The 19,338-nt window shown below is 41.2% G+C and overlaps 1 protein-coding gene across 1 annotated transcript in view; it reads right to left on the bottom strand.

Annotated features, from left to right (window-relative positions):
- The window catches only part of CAMK4 (calcium/calmodulin dependent protein kinase IV), a 184,687-nt gene that overhangs the window by 77,783 nt on the left and 87,566 nt on the right, over positions 1–19,338 (bottom strand). Inside the window, exon 6 of the mRNA XM_054986096.1 lies at positions 17,722–17,794. Within this exon, the coding sequence (XP_054842071.1) occupies positions 17,722–17,794 (73 nt within the window). The remainder of the gene's footprint in view (positions 1–17,721; positions 17,795–19,338) is intronic.

The raw sequence follows: 19,338 nt of genomic DNA, 5'->3' as shown, positions 1-19,338 counted from the left end.
GTCTCTAATCTGTCTATTTGGCAAAAAACCGGCTTCTTCCTCCTCGATAACTTCCGAAAGCCATCCCTTCACTCTTTCCGCCAGTATCTTCGCAAAGATTTTGTAGTCATTATTGAGTAACGATATAGGTCTGTAATTTTTCACGTTAGTCAGGTCTTGTCCCTCTTTGGGGATCAATGATATATTAGCTTCATTCCAAGTATCTGGGATCCGTTGACCCTTTAAAACACCATTGATCACCTCTTTTAGGAATGGTACCAGCTCATTGGCCATTACCTTATAAAATTTAGCTGTAAGTCCATCTGGCCCTGGCGCCTTTCCCAGATTTGTTGACTGTATTGCCTTTCTTATTTCCTCATCCGTTACTTCATTATTCAGTTTGTCTCTCCAAGCTTCTGAAATTACTGGTAACTTCATTTTCTCCAAATATGTCACTATTGCGTCTTTGTTCACCTCTTTCTTATTATACAATTTAGCATAAAATTTGTAAAAGGCTCTACTAATGGCTGTCTGTTCCAAATGCGTTTTATTATCTTCACAGATTTTATTTATTGTTTTCTTCTCTTTTCTCTTTTTTAATTGCCATGCCAAATATTTCCCAGGTTTGTTAGCACCTTCAAACGCCTTCTGGTTCAATCTTTTAAGATTCCACTCCAATTCTTTGTTGTTCATTGCTGTCAACTGCTCTTGAAGTATTTTAATGTCCTGGTAAATTTTCTTTTTCCCTGGTCTTTTCTTTAACTGTACTTCTTTGGCTTTTATTTTCTCCATAATCTCCTGTCTCTTCTCCTCCTTCTTTTTTCTGGCTCTTCCGTTTAAGTCCATTAGTATGCCCCTAATTACTGCCTTGTAAGTATCCCAAACCTTGTTGGCTGGTACTTCTCTGTTCATGTTATATTGTATGAAGAAGTTTGTCTCTCTTCTCAGCATTTCCATATTCTCTCCCTCTATTAACAAGTCCTCATTTATTCTCCATCCTTTCCTTTTACTCCTTTTCCCCAACTTCCACATAATTGGGTTATGATCTGAGCCAACCATAGGCATTATTTCCACCTCTTTAGTCCATATCGCTAAGTCTTTTGAGGCCCAGATCATATCAATTCTCGATAGTGTACAATGTCTTGCTGAGAAAAACGTGAATTGTCTACTTTTAGGATTTTGTCTTCTCCATACATCTTCTAAAGTTTCTTGTTGTACCAGTTCAAAAAACACCTTTGGTAATAGTCTTCTTTTCTTTTGTGCAGTTGTTGATTTTTTATCTAATTCCAGATCTGTCACTCCATTGAAATCTCCAGCAAGAATTATCTGATCATATGAAAGTTCATCTAGTTGCTTCCTCAAGTCCTCAAAGAAGCTTTCTTTTGCTCCGTTAGGAGCATAAATTCCAATTACCAGCACTCTCTTTAAGTTCCATATACATTCCACTGCTAAAAATCTGGCTTCCACATCTTTCATTACAAGCTTTGGCTGTAGCTCCTCCTTTATATACAACACCACTCCTCTTTTTTTCTTGTTAGAGGCCGCTACAAAATCATCACCCAATTTTCTTAATTTTAAATACTTTACATCCTGTTTTCGAATATGAGTCTCTTGCAAGCACACAATATCACATTTTTGTTTTAATAGCCAGTGGAAAATGCTTTTTCTCTTGTTTGGTGAATTAAGTCCATTTACATTCCAAGATAAAACTTTACACTCCATAGTCATTATCTTATTGCTGGTAAGTCCTTTTCATTGTCCCTTATAAACCGCTCCATCTCTCATTCAGATCTGATACGCTTTTTTACTCCTCCAAATTCAAAGGACACTCCTTCTGGTAATTCCCATCTGTACCTTATTTTCATGTCCTTCAAGATCTGGATTAAAGCTTTATATTTTTTCCGGTCTAGTAACACCAATCTGGGTATTTCCTTCATGATGATAATCGTCTTGCCATCGATTTCCAATGGATCTTGGAACTGTTTAGTCACAATCTTCTCTTTCATGTTTCGGGTCGTGAACTGCACAATCACGTCTCTTGGTAATTTCCTCTGGGTCGCAATTCTTGAGTTTACACGGTATACCACATCTAGGATAGCCACAATTTCTTCCTCCTCCTTTCCCAGGTAATCAGCTAACACCTCAGTAATCTGTTCTTGTGCTGTCTTTCCTTCCACTTCCGGCAAACCGCGAAATCTCAGCTGCTTCTCCATATGCTTGCTTTCCGCAACCGCCATCCTTCCCCTCATCAGCCTCATCTCTGTTTGTTGCGTATCAGCTAAATTCTCCACCGCGCCTTCCACTGCCTTAACTCTCTGCTGTGTTCCTTGCAACTCATTTTGCATTGTTTCCATACCTTTTTTCACTTCTGAAAGCTCACTTTTCACAGTCTGTTTAACCTCTTTAATCAGCTCCGGTTTCATGTCCTTATGTTCTTTTAATACTTCTAAAAGTTTTTTATCCAAGTTCTCGATTGCCGATTGCCACTCTTTTTTCGACATCGTGGGGCTTGCTTTAGCTCGATCCCACGAGTCCGCTCTCTTCCTTAACTCCGTGGCGTTAAATTCAATGTCCTTTTAATTTAAATGTCCCGGTCTTCTCGGACAAAAACTTTTTAAAAATCCAAAATGTCGGGCGTCTTTTCTCTATGGTTCCTCTATGATTCTGTAATCCAAAATGGCTTACTTCCGCTTCCGCTGAAGCCGCGGTTCTTCCCCTTTCAAAGATGGCGATTCCCTTCTTCCTGCCCTCTGGCAGGGACCGCTTCTCTCCAGCAACTCTATTGTTATTACGCACTTCCTTTTTTTTTTTTGAAAATTTTTTTTATTGGGTTAGAATCCATTATTTTTACATTTACATTCAATTTTCCCCAATTTTCCATTTCTAACCCCCTCCCTTTCCCCCCTTTTGTTGACTTCCAACAGCTTTCCAACCCTTTGTCCCCTTTCCCTTACTTCTATTAGATTCCTCTATCTAAAACAAATATATATTCTCCATTATTCTAAGCAGTACATCCTTAACTATTTTTACCATTATATACCCAAACTGTAAGTCTTTGTTTCCATCTTAGATAAACAATTTATCCCATTTTCCAATTTCAAATATTTCTATATATCATAAACCATGTAAATCATACATTCATTTAAATCAAACAATTTGACTTATTCTCTATATATTGCCCATTCTGTCTTTTTATAATAATTCTGTATAACTCTCATCACATAGTCAATCAATTTGACTCATCTATATCTTCAGACATTCAGTTTGGTGCATTGTACAAATCTTACCAAAGAAAGAAAATATTGTTGGTTAGTCAATCCTTATATTTAATCCTTATAGTTAATTACTTTCTATCGATATTCTGTTTATTAACCTATATATATCTATATATATGTCAATCTATTAATCTCACTGCTTATTAATTCACATTTATCTCTTCTCCCCCCGGTAAAGTCACCCCCCTCTACTTCAGTACTTCAGTAGTTCTCAAACTGCCACAGTTTTCCTCCCACCTCCCATTTCTTCTCCAGGTATTGTTTCAGCTTCTCCCAGTCTGTGTTAAACTGCCCTGAGTCCAGATCTCTCAGTTTTCTTGTCATCTTATCCATTTCAGCCATGTACAGCAATTTGTAGATCCAATCTTCAATAGTTGGCACTTCTTGTACTTTCCATTTTTGCGCATACAAAAGTCTAGCTGCTGCTGTCATATAAAATATCAACGTCCTGTGTTGGGCTGGAATTCCCTCCATTCCCAAGTTCAGTAGCAGGAGTTCTGGGTTCTTATTGATTTGAAATTGCAAAATTTCACTCATTTCTCTTATTATTTCCCCCCAGTACTGCCTGGCTACCTCACACGACCACCACATATGATAGAGGGAGCCCTCATGCTTCTTGCATTTCCAGCATTTATTAGAAGTGTTCAAATTCCCTAGCGCAATCTTCTTTGGTGTCATATACCAACGATAGATCATTTTGTAAATGTTCTCTTTAATATTAGTACATGTCGTTGTCTTCATTGTAGTTTTCCACAAGTATTCCCATGCCTCCATTGTTATTTCTTTGTTAAAATTTATAGCCCATTTCACCATTTGTGTTTTAACTGTCTCATCCTCGGTATACCATTTCAACAGTACTTGGTATACCTTGGATATTCTTTTCTTGTCCTCTTTAAGAAGGGTCTGCTCTAGTTCCGAATTCTCTATTCGTATACCTCCCTTTACAGAGTCCGAGTTATATAAGTCTCTGATCTGTCTATACTGGAACCAGTCGTAATTAGGTGATAGTTCCTCTTGCGTCTTTATTCTAAGTTTGGATGCTTCAGTTTTAGTTATTTCTTTATAAGTTAAACATTGTTGTTCATTATCAACAGCTCTCGGGTCTATCACCTCATATGGAACCACCCACAAGGGAGTTCCTTCTTGTAAATAAGTTCTGTACTTCTTCCAGATTATGTATAGACTTCTCCGTACAAAATGGTGCAGGAACATCGAGTTGACCTTTACTTTGTCGTGCCATAGGTATGCGTGCCATCCAAATATTTTTTTATATCCCTCTAGGGCTAATAATTTCTTGTTCTTTAATGTCATCCACTCTTTCAACCAGACTAGGCAGATTGCATCATGGTAAAGTCTCAGATTGGGCAGTTGCATTCCGCCTCTTTCCTTTGCATCTTGTAAAACTTTCATTTTCACTCGAGGCTTCTTGCCTGCCCATACAAAGTCTGATATTTTCCTCTGCCATTTTTCGAATTGTTTAGAGTCTCTGATGATTGGTATTGTCTGTAGCAAAAACATCACTCTTGGTAACACATTCATTTTAACTGCTGCAATCCTACCCAACCATGACAGATTGAGCCTATTCCATTTAATCAAGTCCCTCTCTATCTGAGTCCATAATTTTTCATAATTGTTCTTGAATAAATCTATATTCTTTGCAGTCAGTTCAATTCCCAAATATTTCACCTTGCTTGTTACTTCACAGTCCGTTGTTTCCATTAACAATTGTTGTTTCTGCTTAGTCATATTTTTACATAGTATCTTTGACTTCTTTTTATTAATATAAAAACCTGCCAAGTCTCCAAACTCCTTGATCTTATCTATCACTTTTGGCATGTTCTCCAATGGGTCCTCTACGATTAACATTATATCATCCGCAAATGCTCTGACCTTGTATGAATAGTCCTTTATTTTTATTCCTCGAATTTCCTCGTCTTGTCGTATTTGTATCATCAGGATCTCCAATACTAAAATGAACAACATTGGAGACAACGGGCAACCTTGTCTTGTTCCTTTACTTATAGTCAATTTCTTAGTCAATTCATCGTTCACCACAATTGCTGCAGTCTGGTCTCTGTAGATTTCCCTAATTGCTCTGATGAATCTTTCTCCCAATTGTAGCTTTTCCATAGTGGCAAACATAAAGTCCCAGTTTAAATTGTCAAATGCCTTTTCAGCGTCAACAAAGAAGAAACCAACCTCTTTATCACAACGCTTATCATAATATTCAATAGCATCAATCACTGTCCTTAAATTGTCTCTTATTTGTCTATCTGGCAAAAAACCTGCTTGCTCCTCCTCTATAACTTCCGAAAGCCACCCCTTCAGTCTCTCCGCCAGTATCTTCGCAAAGATTTTATAGTCATTGTTAAGTAACGATATAGGTCTGTAATTTTTCACATTAGTCAAATCTTGGCCCTCTTTTGGGATCAATGATATGTTCGCTTCAGACCAAGTGTCTGGAATCCTTTGATCCCTTAGAACTCCACTGATCACCTCCTTTAGGAATGGTGCCAGCTCATTGGCCATAGTCTTGTAAAATTTAGCTGTAAGTCCATCTGGCCCTGGCGCCTTTCCTAGATTTGCAGATTGTATTGCCTTACTTATTTCTTCATCCGTTACTTCACTGTTCAATTTATTTCTCCAAGCATCCGAGATTTCTGGAAGTTTCATTTTCTCCAAATATGACGCTATTGAATCTTTATTTACTTCTTTCTTATTGTACAGGTTAGCGTAGAATTTATAAAAGGCTCTACTAATGGTAGTCTGTTCCAAATACGTTTTGTCTTCTTCACAGATTTTATTTATTGTTTTCTTTTCCCTTCTCTTCTTCAATTGCCATGCCAGGTACTTCCCAGGTTTATTTGCGCCCTCAAACGCTTTCTGATTCAGCCTTTTAAGGTTCCACTCCAGTTCTTTATTACTCATTGCTATTAGCTGTTCTTGAAGTATTTTAATTTCCTGATATAATTTCTTTTTCCCTGGTCTCTTTTTTAGCTGTATTTCCTTGGCTTTTATTTTCTCCTCAATCTCTTGTCTCTTCTCCTCTTTCTTCTTTCTTGCTCTACCATTTAAGTCCATTAGTATGCCCCTTATAACCGCCTTATAAGCATCCCAAACTTTATCAGTTGGTACTTCTTTATTCACGTTGTATTGTATGAAAAACTTTGTCTCTCTTCTCAATGTTTCCATGTTCTCTCTTTCCTGTAGCAAGTCCTCATTTATTCTCCATGCTTTCCTTTTTCTCCTTTTCCCTAGTTTCCACATAATTGGGTTGTGATCTGAGCCTACCATCGGCATTATTTTACCTCCTTAGTCCATAACGCCAAGTCTTTTGAGGCCCAGATCATGTCAATTCTTGATAGTGTAGAGTGCCTTGCAGAATAAAAAGTAAACTGTCTGCTTTTAGGATATTCTCTCCTCCATACATCTTCAAGAGTCTCTTGTTGAATCAACTCAAAAAAGAGCTTTGGTAATAATCCTCTTTTCTTTTGTGCCGTTGTAGTCTTTTTATCCAGTTCCAAGTCTGTCACTCCATTGAAGTCTCCAGCAAGAATTATCTGATCATATGAAAGATCGTCTAAATGCTTCCTCAAATCCTCAAAGAAGCTTTCTTTTGCACCATTAGGTGCATAAATTCCGACTACCAACACTCTCTTTAAGTTCCAAGTACATTCCACTGCTACAAATCTGGCTTCCACATCTTTCATTATAAATTTTGGTTGTAGCTCCTCTTTTACATACAACACCACTCCTCTTTTTTTTTTACTTGAGGCCGCTACAAAGTCCTTGCCCAATTTTCCCAATTTTAAATATTTTACATCCTGTTTTCGAATATGAGTCTCTTGCAAACAAACAATATCACATTTTTGTTTTAATAGCCAGTGGAAGATATTTTTCCTCTTATTCGGTGAATTTAGTCCATTTACATTCCAAGATAATACTTTATACTCCATACTCATAATCTTGTTGGTAAGTCTTTTTCATTGTCCCTTATAAATCGCTCCATTTCCCTCTCAGATCTGATACGCTTTTTGGCACCTCCAAATTCAAAGGACAAACCCTCTGGAAGCTCCCATCTGTACCTAATTTTCATGTCCTTCAACATCTGGATTAGTGCTTTATATTTTTTCCGATCTAGTAACACTGATCTAGGTAGTTCCTTCATTATGATGATTGTCTTGCCATCGATCTCCAATGGATCTTGAAACTGTTTAGTCACAATCTTCTCTTTCATGTTTCGTGTTGTAAATTGTACAATCACGTCTCTTGGTACTTTCCTCTGGGTTGCAATTCTCGAGTTCACACGATATGCCACATCTAGGATAGCCACAACTTCCTCCTCCTCCTTCCCCAGGTATTCAGCTAACACCTCAGTCATCTGTTCTTGCGCTGACTTTCCTTCCACTTCTGGCAAGCCGCGAAAACGTAACTGCTTCTCCATGTGTTTAGTTTCTGCAACTGACATTCTCCCCCTCATCAGTCTCATCTCTGTTTGTTGCGTGTCTGCTAAGTTCTCCATCGCGTCTTCTACTGTTTTAACTCTCTGCTGCGTCCCTTGTAATTCATTTTGTATTGTTTCCATACCTTTCTTCACTTTTGACAGCTCCGATTTTACTTCTGACAGCTCCGATTTTACTGTCTGTTTAACCTCTTTAATCAGCTCCAATTTCATGTCTTTGAATTCCTTGATCACCTCTAAAAGTTTTTTGTCCAAGTTTTCTATTGCCGATTGCCACTCTTTTTTCGACATCGTGGGGCTTGCTTTAGCTCGCTCCCACGAGTCCGCTCTCTTCCTTAACTCCGTGGCGTTAAATTTAGTTCCTTTTTTATTTCAAATGTCCCGGTCTTCTTGCATTAATTAATTTTTAAAGGGTCCAAAATGTCGGGCGTCTTTTCTCTATGGTTTCTCTATGATTTTGTAATCCAAAATGGCCTACTTCCTTTTCCGCTGAGGCCGCGACCCTTCCCCTCTCAAAGATGGCGATTCCCTTCTTCCTGCCCTCCAGCAAGGGCCGCTTCTCTCCAGCCGCTCTATTGTTATTACGCACTTCCTGTCTCCCGTCTTCCCACAGCAGATCTCGCGATGGTGTCTTTTTCTCACAGCTCCCAAGCCACAGGTATTCAAAACAATAGTCCGATTTCTTTAATAACTTCTTTAAACTTAGTCTCTTTTCAAATACAACTCCTGCCGAGTCTTCCCCTCCTTTTCACTAGTCTGTTGCAGTTTAAAAATCTACTTTTTTTCCTCTCTGTTTTTATCAATCTGTCCCGTATCGGAAGATAGTGATCTTTACCTTCCCTTCACTTTTCTCGGGTTGTAATCGCTGTTTCGATTTTAAGTTCTCCTCTCAGCTTCTTCCCCCAATCGAAGCTTGGGTATGTAGGTCTTATGCCAGCTGAATTGGCCCCAAAACTGCCGCAGAGATTGTAGCCGACCCGTCGCAGGGTGGGACCTCAAGGATCGGGAGGGGACCCGTTGCGCAGAGCCCCCCCTCGTCCGAGATCTAACTCACCCTAGGGTCTTGAGCGTTCTTTGCCTGCTCTCCGCCTGAGAGCAGTCGGCCGCGGGCTATTTTCACCTCGCCGGCCGCTTAAAACGGCAGTCCGGTCAGCTCCGCAAGTGGAGCTGCGTTAGACCTCCATGAATCCCAAACCGGAAGTCTCGTTATTACGCACTTCCTGTTTCCAGGCTTCCCACAGCAGCTCTCGCGATGGTAAAGTTTTCTCACAGCTCCGTAACCGCAAGTATTCAAAACAATAGTCCTATTTCTCCAATAACTTCTTTAAACTTAGTCCTTTTTCTACTACAACTCTTGCCGAGTCTTCCCCTCCTTATAGTTAGTCTGTTGCAGGTTGAAAATCTACTTTTATTCTTCTTTGCTTTTAACAATCTGTCCCGTATCAGAAGATAGTGATCTTTACCTTCTCATTCACTTTCCTTGGGTTGTAATCGCTGTTTCAATCTTAGTTTCCCCTCCACTCTTCTCTCCCCTGTTGAAGCTTGGGTACGTAGGTCTTATGCCAACCGCATTGGCCCCGAAACTGCCGCAGAGATCTTTGCCGACCTGTCACAGGGTGGGACCTCAAGGGTCGGGGGGAGATCCGTTGCGCAGGACCCCCCCTCGCCCGAGATCGACGCGCCCTGAGGTCTTGAGCGTACTTTGCCTGCTCTCCGCCTGAGAGCAGTCGGCCGTGGGCTAAATTTCCCCCGCCGGCCGCTTAAAACGGCAGTCCGGTCAGCTCCGCAAATGGAGCTGCGTCAGACCTCCATGAATCCCAAACCGGAAGTCCATCTTGGTATCACTTTTAATTACAATCTATCATGGAAACCACATACTCAGGCTGCTCTGAAGGCCGCAAACATTTCATCAATGGCAATTAAAAAATTCTTTTACTCCAAAGGAGCAAAACATATACCACCAGCCATTAGGATTTTTAATGCTAAGGTTATCCCACAGATACTTTATGGGTGTGGAGTGTGGATTGAAGGTGTATCCGACAACCTGGACACCCCTCTACACACATTTTTGAGGGAGATAGCGGCAGTCCCGAGATGCGTAGCAGGTACTGCACTTAGGGTGGAATTCGCCCAACCCTCAATTGAGAAGAGAGCATGGATTACAGCCTTTAAGTTGTTCTTGAACAAGGAAATTTACAAGGATAATTCAGGGAAAGTAGGTTTTGCACATTTGATCTCGCAGGATACCTATAAGAGTAGCCGAACTAATTTAATTAACCAGAAACTAAAAATTCTGGATATTGATATAACATCTTTACAGACAAATGAGGCCCTAAGTGTTATAAAATTAAAACTAAAGGATCTTGATTACAGCAGTACTCTCCAGAGAGCCAGACGTACATGTTTGGGCTTATCCCTGGGACTTTCACCCCCAGAGGCTATTCCATCTTATTGCTATTCTTTAAACATTCCAGCTCAACGCAGAGCCTTCACATTGGCTAGACTTAACTCCTTCCCCTCTAAAGTGCTTTCAGGTCGTTTCTCTGGACTCCCTTATTCTGAACGAGTTTGTGACTGTGGACAAGGAAAGTTAGAGACCTTGGATCATATAATAGTTTTTTGCCCTAAGTGGAGTAAGGAAAGAGAGAGATTTATTATTCCTATTATGTTAAAAGAAAAGCTTCCCTTCCTTCCTTGGGCAATCTCAGTGTTATTGTCTGATAACTTTCCTGACAATCAAACCTCTGCTATAGTGGCTTCCTTTTTAGCCACGGTGATAAAGAAACAAGATTTTCATGAGTTTAGATAGTTTAAAGTGATAATGACGAGTTATGTCTATGTGAATTGGGTATGTTCAAGTGTACAGTTCATATTTTGTTGGTGTTTGTATGGCTTATGGCTTCGGCCGGAAAAGCAATAAACATATTATTATTAATTAAAGTTAACGGTAAAAACAGATCCTAAGTTAATTGGATATACAGATGCAGATTGGGCTGGAGACAGAACAGATCGTAAGTCTATGAGTGGATTTGTTTTCTTATTAGGAAATGGAACTTTAAATTGGGCTAGCAGGAAACAAAACTCAGTGGCTTATTCTACCACAGAGGCAGAATATGTAGCTGCAGTAGAGGCATGCAAAAAAGCACAATGGCTTAGCCAGATTCTAGCAGATCTGGGAGTGCCAAATTCAGAGCCTATTAAAATGTTTGAAGATTATCAGAGTTGTTTAAAGTTAGTGCAATCAGAAAAAATAAATGCACGCACTAAACATATAGATAAAAGATGTCATGCAATAAAAGATTTGTGTCAAAAAGGGTTTATCGAAATGGAATATTGTCCAACATTACAAATGGTAGCTGACATCTTAACAAAGCCTCTAAGTGCAGAGAATTTTGAGAAACTACATAATGGATTAAATTCGGTGAATTGAAATGAGGCACAGTGAGAAGGGGATTGCAGGAATAAAACACTGTGGCCTAATTTGAATGTACAAAGTACTTGCAGAGTAAAAGGCTTGATACTTTGTATAGTTTGTTTGTCTGTAGCTCCTGAAGTAGCCCCTCCCTGCTGTGAGTAAAGATTCTGTTCTGTTTTGTGTCAGTTGTAAAATGTCTGTTGATGAAACTCTCTCCTGTACAAGACATGAACGTTTCTCTCAGTTTGTTGTTTATATTATTGTAAATAATTCTTAAATGAAACTCTTCTTTCACTAAACAAACTTATCTTAAATTATATTTCTTCTCACTGGACTTCACTGTGTACTCTGCTACACACATTCACATGTGTGGGAAGGTGGTATATCCTTCACCAGGTGAGTGATGGGATATTGCCCCCCACTGAGGATTCACAGAGATATTCACATATATCTCTCTCCCCCCTCACACAAACAAGATCTTGTGATGCTATGTCACAAAACTTCAGCTGCCATCTTGGTTATTGCAACTCCCATGATGCACTGCCAGGACAAGGGCTGGCATCAGTGATTGCCAGGAGTGGGAGAAGAAAGTAGCAAATGCAGCAACTGCCACTAGTGAGAGGAGGCAGGCAAGCACCAAAGCAGTTGGGGGGAGGGGAAGGAAGCACTGGCAGTGCCTCCTCATTAACTGGACACTGGTCAGGGAGAAGGCTTAGAGCAGAAATATGTTTGGTATGAATCATCATATTTTAAGTAGCATATCATGAACGGGATTCTAATGAACTTCACTGAAAGAGCAACAGAAGATCAATTAGTTCTGTAATTCTTCATTTCCTATGGGACAGAACATAATATGCTAGCACTTCATGACCTGACATTTGTAATATAACCAAGGCAATGGAACTAAAATGAGATGCAAGGCCTCCCTATTTTTTTACTTAAACGGATAATAATAGATTCTAGATCTTTGGCTAGTTCTGTGCTTTCTCAAGGCTGTTCTCTACAATGATCGGATCTTAAGCAGAAAGGCAATTTATCCACCTCCTACTCTAGCCATCTCTGCCCCCTGACAATGTGCTCTGGCAGGTCAGTGTATCTCCAGGATCAATGGGGGGCAAGGGGGGGGGCTACAGTGGGGAATCTACACCACTGTAGATTGGAGTGGACTGAAATGCCTTTCCATCAGCAGAACTACTGTTATGCTGATAAAATAGCAACTCACAGTGCAATCCTAAGCATAGTTTCCTGGGAATGAGTCCTAGATCTGAGCAGCATTCTGAGTAGACCTGCTTAGGGCAGCATTGTTAGAATCTAAGCCAATGTTTGATCATTAGTTTATCGTGTAGCGACCAAATTTTAATTTTATCTATTTACAGATTAATGTTTCTTCTGCTAAACTATACACTACAACCTAATTTAAATTAAAATTGCACAAACATTGTAATGGACATAAATTGACTCAAGAGTCAGAGGCAATTAATATCTTCGAGGCTTAAATAGTATGTTGATGAAAACTACTGATCCCTAGCTACTATTTAAACTGCTTCAGTTTCCAAGACTCCCACAGCATGTACACAGTAGACTCTGACAATGCTATGAAAGAAAAAGCTTGTTGTTCTGACCCAGAATGCAGACCTGTGAAACTCTGCTATAGTTGAAGGGTCTGAGGATGTCCCAGGGTCCAAAATGTATGAGATCCTCCTGATCTTGGGAAGCCCTCAACTGAATACTCTTTTGCTGATGCCACTATCAGTGAAGAGACTGGGTCAGCTGTAAAGATTACACAAACGACTGAGGATGGCTTCTCTTCCAGTGTTCTCAGGTGACAGGTGAAGCTATAGATTCTTCCTGCCCATTAATTCCATTTTCACTGACACAATATACCTAGAGGCAGCAACAGGTTCCACAACTTCCCAGAGATCCAAAGTTTTAGCTATGAACTGACTTTTCCAAGGCAGGTGAGGCTCCAGCCTTGCCTCTCTTCAGCTCTTGGCCAATGCTGAATGAACATCCAAGGCTGTTTTACTGGCCTTGCATCATGCTCCCCTGTCATCTGTCTTGGATCATGATTAGGCATCAGGCAAACTTCAACAGTATATCATCAGATGAACTTACTTTGCACAGCTCCATCAATCACACACAAGCCAAGGAGAGGTAAGTTGTTTAGTGAATTTGAAGGAGAGAAGGAAGTAGGAAAAGGTGATGATGTGAGGCTGCCAGGAGGAGAGAAAGAGGAACTAGTGTGGGGAAGGGAATTCAGGAAAAAGTGAAAGACCTCTCTGTATACCCTTTCAGGATCACCACCACACAACTGGACCATAGGGGAGAAGCTGCTGATGAGGATGTGTGAAGACAGGGGGCACTCCTGCGCTCCACAGGGGGCCCAATTTGGGCCCAAGTCGTCCTGGAATGTGCCGCTGCTGCACAAGAGAGCATGACCCTGCCCAGCAGCAGCCCAATCCTGGGCGCGAATTGGACCAAAACGGGCCCAAAATGGCCTGGATAGGGCCCAAATCAGCCTGAAAAGGGCTGTTGCCATGTGGGGGAACCCTCCCCCACCTGGCAGTGGCCTGATCCTGGCTGTATCAGACCCAAATTGGGCCGAAATGGGCCCAAAATTGTGGAAATGGGCCCCAAATCACCCAGATAGGGCCCAAATCAGCCTATAACACATTGCTGCCAGGCAGGGGAACCCTCCCTCGCCTGGCAGCAGCCCTATCCTGGCCGTTTCAGGCCCAAATTTGGGCCCAAAATGGCCAAAAAAGGCCCAAAATGGCCTGGATATGGCCTGAATCAGCCTGGAAAGGGCTGCTGCCATGTGGGGGAACCCTCCTCTACCTGGCAGTGATCCGAGCCTGGCTGTGTCAGGCCCAAATTGGGCTGAAATGAGCCCAAAATGGTGAAAATGGGCCCCAAACATTCCAGATTGAGCCCAAATCGGCCAGCCACTGCCACATGGGGGAACCCTCCCCCACCCAGCAGCAGCCTGATCCTGGCCATTTCGGGCCCAAATACCCACCAGATACGTATTTTTAGGAGGTGCTGGAATGCTGCATTCCAACTGAAAAAAAGCCCTGCCTACTACAAATTTTGTTAGTCTTACAGGTGCTACCAGACTCTTGCTGTTTTCTACTGCTACAAACAGACTAACACAGCTACTGAAGTACCCCAGACATCCTGAAGTAGGTTTCAGCAGCTACAATATCAACCTGGTATATAAATCAACCATTTTCTAAAGGGCTGCAGGCTAGTGCTGAGATGGGTAACTGTTTTTTTTGTAAGGCTGAGGTGAGAAACATGAAAGTCTTGCTTCACCCTCATAATGATTTCAGTTATCAGGAATTTCAGCAGAAACTTCCCCTTTTAAATATATTTTTAATTTTTATTGGGGAAAAGTTAAAAAACAGAAAAAAGAAAGTAAAACAACAGAAAGAAAAATGGCCTACTGATTTGTAGGCCATTGTTGGCCCTTTGTAGTTGTCCCTGTTATGTTTTATAGAAACTTCCCTGTTTATTTTAGCAGATGTAAGTGTTGTTGTTTTTTTCTGGGGAGGAGATGTACTCTTTGTGGTATGCTGGTCCCAATCCATACAGGGCTTTGTTGATAAATATCTCATTTGACGAGAGTCTTTCATTGAACAGTTTTTTTCATTAATGAGGTGATAAAACCTGATATAGTCATGGTAAAGTTACGGAAAGCTGCTTTTCACAATGAATCTGGCCAAAAATATATTTGTCTTATTTACATTTGTATAAAACAAAGTAAAATATCTGAATATGTATAAATCTCACTCAACTGTAAACTGGCCAAAGTCAGCAGCTATAGAACTGTAACAGAGATATTAATTAGGCATCAAATATAATGGAAACATATGTATTTCCTGCATGGCTTTAATGGGGTATTTAAACTAGGATTCATGGAGGAGCTGCTGTCTAATTGGTCAGACATTCAATTAATCTCAGGAAGAACAGATTGAAATTATTCACTCAGTCCTGCTTTCTATTGCAAATATATCAGAATCCAATGCCTAGAATTACAGACAAGGTATAACTAGGAATGCTCAAGCACCCACTAGTGCAGCTAACAGCCTGCTTCCCAGTCATTAGCAGGGAGCCAATTGTTCAGGGAGCTTTTTTGAAATGCCCCAAAGAACCGCATATGTTCATTTGCCTGACTGTGTTGCTTTCTCACACAATTACAGTGCTCTTTCATAGCAGCCACTCCCCCCATTCATCTGCTGCTACCACCTCCAATTTTAAAAGGAACATAGTTAAAAAAATTCAATTTTACATTTTTGAGTTGAGTCTTACCACATAATTTTGCAATCATTTCTTAAATAGATACCCCAATGGCACAGACACAAAAAGCAGGCAATTTTGCCGATATTGGCAATTTAAAAGATACCTTTGACTGCACAAGTACAAAGAAGGAGACAAGCAACAAGCAATGCCCTGCTTTACAATATATGTGGGTCACTTTAATGGCCCAACCATGGCTCAGAAGAATATGCATCTCAGTCTGCAATAGAAAAAATATAGTTCTTGGACTGGACAAAAGTAGCCACAAACTGTAATGATCTGTAAAACAAGTAGCAGCTATACTGGCAAAAAGCTGCTTGAGACAAAGCAAGGCAACAATCAACGAAGCCCCTGTTTTCACACACACACACTCAGCAGCAGCTTCTCTCCTATGGTCCAGTTGTGAGGTGGGGATTCTGAAAGGGTATACAGAGAGGTCTTTCACTTTTCCCTGTATCCCCTTCCCCACACTATTTCCTCTTTCTCTCCTCCTGGCAGCCTCACATGCTCACCTTTTCTTACTTCCTTCTCTCCTTCAAATTCACTAAACAACTTACCAGTCAGTCATTTATTATTGCAGCAAAAGCCAGTAAAACAAAACAAATCTGAGATAAAAGATAAGTTATCAACTTACCTTTTATCGGCTCCTATACTCTTGAATTTACTTTATTTATGGACTGCTTTTCTCCCTATGAGGGACTCAAAGCAGCTTACATCATTCTCCTTGCCTCCAAATTATCCTCAGAACAACCTTGAGAGGTAAATTATGCTGAGAGTGCGTGACTGGATCAAAGTCACCCAATAAGCTTCCACTGCACACTGGTTATTCACACTTGGGTCTCCCAGATCCTACTCTGAAACTCTAACCACTACACTACACTGGCTTTCTTTGGGGGAGAGCTGCTGTTGAACAGTAACAAGCAGCCAAGCCTGGATGAGTCATGCAAGTGGTATCAAGTTGCCTGTTGCTTGCTTTTGGGCCTGGTCCCAATGAGTCCTCTTTCAAAACAGCCCTCAATGAGTCTTCCCTTAAAACAGCCCTGGAAAGACCCTTGTCTCTTACTGACAGCAACCAAGTCTGGAATACTGGCTGAACTGTTATGGTTGCCTAGCAACAGCCACTGTTTTTTAAACTGCCCAATGTATTTCTTCTAGGTTTCAGATTTATTCTGCAAACCTGGGACATTTTTCAGGTGTGTAGGAAGATTGGCCCTGTCCATTCATGGCTCTAATCTCTGGATTTAAGTATTCACAGATCAGAGCCACTTGGCTATTAGTATATAGGAATGTGCACTGGAAATATTACCATTTTAATTCCATATCAGCTCAGATGCTGTAAGTAATGTAGTCTTACACTGTTCAACTGCTTGTTTTTTCATGTACTAACTGTTTACTTGTATTCTTTGAGCTAAAATTTCTTTTTTCTGAAATTGGCTTTATTTGGTCTCTTTAAATCACATTAAGCTCAGTTCAAGCCACGTTTACCAGAAGTGTGAGGGGTGAGGGAAGGATTAAGCCCTCTTCCCCTAGAGAACTTACATCAGAGAGACTGGTCACCTCTGTAGCAATTTGGAGAGAGAAGGAGATGCAGAAGTGGCATAAAGGTATTTTAAGAGAGAGAAAGTGAGAAGAGCCTGGGTGCAGTCTCTCAGGCTGGATTAAACCTCTAAGAACTGGTCCGCTGGTGGCAGGTACAAGAAATGAGAAAGAAAGGGGACTCAGTGGGATAAAGGTTAGAAAGAGGTGAACTCCTTACTGAGGTCTAACAACTTGAGACTAACACCAGCAGTATAAATCCCTCATTCCCAGTGGCAAAACAAGGGTATGATGAGTTCTTTACAGCATGAACATCTGCTGTACTTTGGCTGATCATTAAACTACCTTTTTGTATAGAAAAAACATTCCCAAAAATAAGACCCCCCAGTGATTAATTATTAACATTCATAGGTCTCAATTGTGTTCATGTCACATAGGCGAAGGAATACTCCTTTTTGTCCAAGCACTAATTCTGAACCAATTACACTAATGCTGGTGCCGAAAGCCCTCCTGACCAAAGTAAAAATGAACCGGTTTTAGAAGTTTAGTTTTGGTCATCATTTAGGTATACAGTATGAAAGATAATGATGTCACACACAAGGTCTTTTTTTCTCATAAATGACTCAATAAAAAACCAATCCCAGAAGTGGAGGCAAGCTATTTTCACACTCATGTGTGTGTATTGCTGACCTATATCATTCAAAATAAATGAACAACTGTTCTAAACTGAGTGTATACCTCTAATCAGTACTTACAGCAACTGCCTCCAGGATTTGTTTCACAGCATCAGCAGCATCTCGCTCACTGTAATATCCTTTTTCAACAATCCTGTCAAGAAAACAGAAGGTGTTGTTTAGACGTAAGGATCAAACAATGGCACACAATCCTAGGTCACTGCCTCATTAAAAATTAACCTCAACGGAATCAAATTAGCATATAATGTCTCCTATAGAATAAGAAGTGTGAGGTTTTTAACCAAAAATAGATTTACTGCCTACAATGCAGGATTTGCACCTAAAATAAAAATATGCTTTCAACATAGGCGCAGTGAAAAATAAAATAAATTTCTCCTAATATTAAAATCAAAGCTGCTGTTACCACTACCCCCAGGTATCCTGCTCAGCCCACTCCCACAAGCTCCTCTTCTCTGGCTTCATTCCTTCCGGCTGTCTAAGCCCCAGTGTTGCTCTTCACACTGCTGTGCCCTCTGCCCCTTTGTGGCTGAGTTAGGAGGTGGGTCTAGAGTGCTGTTGGGGGCTGGCTCCACTGCTGAGGCCTCATCTAAGTGCCCTCTTGGAGCCTGGGATCTGCCTTCCTCCCAGGGATGCTTCCCTCCTGCCTGCTGCACCACCCTGCTCCTGCAGCACAGTCTGGCTTTGCAGAATCAGGGAGTTCCTCCCTGGCAGTCCCTCCTTGGCTAGCTGCTCTGCTGCCCTTTCTAGGCCTTGCTTGGCTCTGGGCCTCCCCAGAGTCTTTGCCATTTGGCAGAAGATGGCAACAAGAATGGATGGACAAATTTCCCTTGGGAGAGAGTTCAAGAGTCTTGGTGCCATTACCGAGAAGGCCCTTCCCCAGGTTGCCACCTACCTAGTCTCAGAAGATGGAGACACTTGAAGCAGGGCCTCCAAAGATGACCACAGTGGTCAAGTGGGTTCATAAGAGAGAAGCTGGCCCTTCAGATATTTAGAAGCATGAATGCATTCAAGAGTAAACATCATCAGCAAACCTTTCCTGTATATTTGCTTTATTTATGAACTGATCCTAAAGAAACAGCATCTTAAGATAGCTCAGTTCAATAAATTTTCATAGCACAGAAAAGTTGCTACCTTTTGTTTTAAGTAATACTGACTATGTGGTGCTGGAAGAGAGATAACCAGGGAAGACTAGAGATGGAACCTGGCAGGTCAGAGGTCAACCGTAAAAATATATTTTTTGGATCTTGCTCAATCTGTATTGTTTTTTCATATCCTGCTAGCTTCCAGAAGACCATTTAACTGGTTAGACCAGTAAAATAATCCTACTATATAAAAGACTAAGCGTGTTCCAGACAACTCACTTCCTACCCTGGTGTGCCAACAGAGGGCGCGCTGTGGAGGGAAAACCAGGCGAGGCAGCCTGTCCCTCCAGAGTGTGTGCCGCGGCAGGAAGCTGAGGCTGGGATCAGGTGTGGATCAGGCGGCAATGCCTGCCCCCCCGCCTTCACCCAGCTGGGATCAGAAGCGGAGCAGGTGGCAATGCCCACCACCACCTTCACCAAACTGGGATCAGGAGAGCAGGTGGAAATACCCACCCACCGCCTTCACCCAGCTGTGATCAGGAGCAGAGCACATGGCAATGTCTGCCCCTGGAGTTCACCGAGCTGGGATCAGGAG

Source organism: Eublepharis macularius, chromosome 8 (genome assembly GCF_028583425.1).
Source record: "Eublepharis macularius isolate TG4126 chromosome 8, MPM_Emac_v1.0, whole genome shotgun sequence".
Taxonomy (NCBI): Eukaryota; Metazoa; Chordata; class Lepidosauria; order Squamata; family Eublepharidae; genus Eublepharis; species Eublepharis macularius.
Note: the sequence above shows the minus strand (reverse complement) of the source record. Positions and strands in the feature narration are given on the sequence as shown.